We start from the raw sequence: 5,000 nt of genomic DNA, 5'->3' as shown, positions 1-5,000 counted from the left end.
TATTTATCGGCTTCGTACTATACGTATACACGATATAGTCTGTTTCTGTGCACTCCCACGAATGATGACTGACTTAGTTATTTCGAGAAAAAAAGATATTTCGTAAATCGGAGTAATCGTCAATATTAATAAAATTGACATCCGGTATGCCTTGTACACCTCTTATACGGCGAAATCCAATTTTTGCAAATTATCGTAGAACTTATGACTGGGTAGTGGCGTAATGGCACGAACCGACCGGATAATATATTGCGAATTAACTCGCGAATTGCACTCTGACCGAGAGGTTAATTAGTTTCTCGCGAGAAAGCAATAGAAACGCAGCATGATTGGCGGTAGGCAAAGCGCAGGCTTTTAGTAGACATGCCCTGAAAACTTGCCGAGTCCCGAACGCGCTTTATAACATCATTACCATAACCTTCGAGTATTGCTGTGAGCCTGCAAGTGAAGCTTAAGAGAAGGTAAGAGGGGTTGGTGTGTCCTGGGACGCGAGAGAGAAAAAACACAAGTGAAAGAACCAGTCTGCGCAATTAACGCTTAATGATAAATTAAAATGCGTTAATAACGCCTCGACCTTGAGTCATTAGAATCGCAACGTGTATACCGTCAGCCACCATATTTTACTTCCACGCTTCCTTCCTACCTTACTTTTCATTCCTTCAAGCAATTACAGCGGTCATCGCTTGCACCGCAGCAATTACGGCTCGTCCTAATTATCCCGGCTACGTGTCTTTACGTAAAAGAGACTCGTCGTACCTCTCGAGACACTCTCCAGAAGATCCGATAGTTGCTTCTCCTACGGTATAGAATTTAGAGCTCTCTCCCGCTCTCTCATACACGCACTCTATTTCTCCTCTCTCTCTCTTTGTATACGTACTCCGTATCAACCCCGCAACATTGAATAAGACGAAAACAAGAAACTCATAACGGCGCCCGATAAATTAACGCTGTCGATAAAACAAGAAAAAACGAATGGAAAGTCAATTAGAGAGTTTACGTAGTCAACCAACGTACACGTACAGGTACACGCAGCATAGTTATTAGTTATCTGGTTATATATAGCCATTTCGCATCAGATATCACGAAACAGAGTGAATGCAGTATCAATAAAGTGAAATTGGTATTTCCAATTAGTATTAATGAATCACTCACCGGCATGGAACACGATTCCCTGATCCTCGAGTCGATCTCCGCCCTTATTACGGGTTTGAACGAGTCGCATAAACACGATGAGCTTCCACGAATCCGCATCCAATTTTTCAGGAGTCTTCAACGTATCAACACACTCATCACTGGTATAAAGACGTTGGTAAAACGTCGATGTCACGTTATTTCGATACAGAATATACGTACGGTGAAATCAGTGACTATTAAACTGACAGGGGCAATAGAATTAATCAATTTAAAGATGCACTCGCGAAACTGTCGAACGAACGTTACGAAAAGCCCCTTTGGAAAGCCTTGGTATTCCCTTTGTGTTAGGATCTAACGAAAATTACTATAATTTAATCTGTAACACCGCACACGTCACCGAAGCCCGATGAAACATTACATTATTCCCGGTAAGCGTAAACGCGTGACTTGGACGTTCCTGTGCGATATTAACGACCGAGCGCGCCGGCAGTCCAACTCGGAATGAATCGCGCCAAGTCGAGTCGCGTCGCTCTGCGAAATGACGTAATACATCGAGGCGTCTGCGCCCTAGACGTCTCGACGCGTGTCTCTACGACTCGCTCACGTATACACTTCGGACTCCAGCCTGCTCCAGGCACACTGCCATCCTGCATCCTACTCTCTCCCGTTCACAACCCTTGGAATACAAAACTGACTCTCTCGCTCCCCCTAAGGCTGACTCTGCTCGGTCTTCCTTCTTAGGGGATGAGAAATAAGATAGAAAAGCCTCCTAGAGATTGGGGATAGTCGTGACAGCGATATGGGATACGATCAGTATAGCGACTGGAATAGGCCACTGAAACAGGAGAAGAGATGTCAAAGATATACTAATACTGGTCTTCGTAAGTCCTTAACCTCGGACATATGTAAATTACTAATAAAAAGAGGCAAACTAGAACTTGATTTTTTTATAGATAAATCATTGACCGTAGAATCTGATGAATCTTGTCGACGGTTAAAAGAGTATTAATCATAAAATTCATTAGCACGCTCAGCACGTGATTAGGTCTGGTTGTGTAGATATCGATAAACCAGGGCGTGGATACAACATACATGTATACATAGATATATACTATATCTAGGTATATCGAATGACTGTGCTCCGGTAGGTGGTAAAGTTCTCGCGAGGTGCGATTCCCGTGGTTAGATTGATTTTTTAATAAACACACAGCTACGCAAGGGAACCCTTAAGCCCTGTCCAAATACCCAGCCGACGGCGTATAGCAAAGCCGTTACAGGACGTTAGAGTCGAGCGGACGGCGTTACATGAAAATCGGATAACGGTGGCTCTCCTTTATTATAGGAAAGGGGCCGATAAACTCTAAATCTTTTTTTTAACGCTAATTCCTTATCCATCAATAACCTTTTCCCTTGCCTCCCTTAGCAAGCAAGATCTAATAACCGATATAGATATAATACAGACACGTAATACGTGCTGCAAGAGGAAAAAAATGAAATTTTCAACAAAGTCGTCGCGATGAGAATACCAATAAGTCCGTCGCTAATGTACAATTAGCTAGAACCTCGAGACGAGCAGGTAACCCACCTCATTTGCCGTCAGAACTACCCCCATAAAACACCCAGTGTAAGATTTAGATTGTTCCACAGCCGGCAATCTCTAAGAAAGCACTTTCATCCCTTAAACGTAGCGAGGGTTGCGACTCCACGAGAAGTTCGGACAAAAATTTTAAATTTAACAAAAAAAATTTTTAAATATCTATAAATCAATTCAATTAATATTTAACGAATTATTTCATGATTATTATAAAATTTAACAAAAAATTAATTCAAAATTCTTCGCGCACCTTGGTACTCGTGCGGGGCTCGAGTAATCGCTACAATATGGTGTGAGGTTTAATTATTTTAATGTGCTGCATCGCCCCCCCCCCCACTCCACCTTTGACACCAAAGACGCTTCGACGTCCCTTCCACAGCAGCTTGAGAGGTTTTAAGTAAACCGCACGATGCGCAGTAATGTGTACACACCCATATATGTATATATACATATATATATATATATATATATATATATACATATATCATACACGGTGTAGGATACGTATGTACGTTTTACAAGAAGAACAGCCTATAGTACTCGCCCTGAGAAGGTTCGTGTTATTAGTATGTTAATTGGTAGCTCGGCGCTGCCATGTCGCGTTTCGTATACCTTCCGAGTCGGGTGTGTTTATATGTTAAGATGTTTAATCGCTTCTATAATTAAACTGTCCCTCAAAGGGTTAATTGTCCCATAATCCTATGAATATGTTAACGAGAGACTCGGATTTGGATGCGATGCAAGGGGTAAGAATAAGAAATAAAATAGAAGAGGTAACACTGAGACATTATATGAGATTAGATTTTTTTTTTAATTCAAGGAAATATATTTATCTGCATATAAGATACTAGTGGGATTATGAAAATCCAAATCCAAGAGAATTCCTCATAGTGTACTCTTATGGCAATGGTAGAGATACAGTAGGCACTTACTTGAGCAGAGCAAGACCAATGGAAAATGAGAATATAAGCAATAGTCCATTAAATCCAGTATAACAAGGAGCAACAGGAACGTCTAAGGATTTACGTGAACATCCTCTATAAATTCAATCTAGTTAATCCAGAAGATTGATAACCGTAGGATAGTTACAAGTTCTCCTCTCGTGGATGATGGTATACACGTATACAGTATATATATATATATATATATATATATATTTCCTCATTTCTTTCAACCCTGCCAAATCCACGAGGGAATCCTAAGAGGCACCGAACTCCACTCAGTTAATTGGTAATCCCAGGGACTAATTACTAAATAAAGTCTATTCTTCGTTCGCTGGATCCAACGTGCGTTACTAGGATCGTCATTTATTTCTGAGGTAGTCAATGAAGTGCGTAGGTAGGTAAGAGCAGCGTCAGCATCCACAGTCTTGCCTATTTAAAAGGGAGAGCCACGTCACAGCGTCCTGACGTCGGGACGCCATTGTCGCTCGCTTATAATTAACCCTTTGAAGCATGGTGGTAACCCACGTTACCGTCTCGACTTCTTTAAAATTTTGCCATTTAATTTCCAGGTAACGAATTTAGGTCGGTCTTTGTGCATAAATATTTATTGTAAAAGTTTTATAAATAAGCAGATATTTAAGAAACAGCGTTTTCTTCGGAGCAATTCATCGTTGACAAACTTTCTCTAGATTTATTCATGAAATTTCGTACAAAAGGGTTCTCGGGGTCGCTGATTACAAACTCGCGGTCAAATTTCCAAAATTCAAGATTTTGAACGAAAATGCAAAAATTGTATGGATTTCGATAAAATTTGGTACTCGGGCATTTTTCGGATCGCTGATTACAAATCTTAACTAAAAAGGATTAAGGAAATAGACTTTAAATCCAGGGTGAAAAGTAGTCGTGAGCGAGAGAGAGAGAGAGGTAACAGCAGCAGCAGGGTAAAAGGATAGACGGAGATGGAGAGAGTAGTCCGTGTAAGAAAGGGATGGTAAAAAAGGTACCTTACCTACACCTACCGTTAAGGTAAGGCTGGCTAAGATTGGTTAAGCCAAGGGAAATGGTATAGGTGCCAACGGAAGGACTAAGGGATGCGATGGGAGGGTTTCCGAGTGGCGGGGTGGTAGGGAGGTAACAGACTGTGAAGTAGAAGGGGGTCCTCGATGGAAATTAATTCATTACTCTAATGCGCTGAGTGAGAGAATGGGCTGAGTGCTGAAGTGTCGAGTGCCAAGCGTTTCGCCAAAGATGGATGTTTCGTTTTCATTTCGAAAATTAACACTCTCCATTATGGCCGCCGACAATTTTTTTTTTTTTTTTTTTTTTTT

At 41.1% G+C, this 5,000-nt stretch overlaps 1 protein-coding gene across 3 annotated transcripts in view; it reads right to left on the bottom strand.

Annotated features, from left to right (window-relative positions):
• LOC107266981 (LIM/homeobox protein Lhx9) overlaps nt 1–5,000 on the bottom strand; it is a 71,459-nt gene that overhangs the window by 55,613 nt on the left and 10,846 nt on the right. For 2 of the 3 annotated variants that reach the window (XM_015738099.2, XM_015738098.2), the window contains exon 1: nt 1,153–1,655. The exons of the other annotated variant lie outside the window; for it this stretch is intronic. Coding sequence is in view for 1 of the 2 variants with exons in the window: in XM_015738098.2 (XP_015593584.1) it covers nt 1,153–1,222 (70 nt within the window). In the remaining variant the exon portion in view is untranslated. Of the gene's footprint in view, nt 1–1,152; nt 1,656–5,000 lie in introns of those variants that run through there. 3 annotated transcript variants of the gene reach the window in all.

The sequence above is a fragment of the Cephus cinctus genome, unplaced genomic scaffold, assembly GCF_000341935.2.
Source record: "Cephus cinctus unplaced genomic scaffold, Ccin1 Ccin1_scaffold0330, whole genome shotgun sequence".
Classification (NCBI taxonomy): domain Eukaryota; kingdom Metazoa; phylum Arthropoda; class Insecta; order Hymenoptera; family Cephidae; genus Cephus; species Cephus cinctus.
The sequence above is the reverse complement of the archived record's forward strand: the minus strand, read 5'-3'. Positions and strand labels throughout refer to the sequence as shown.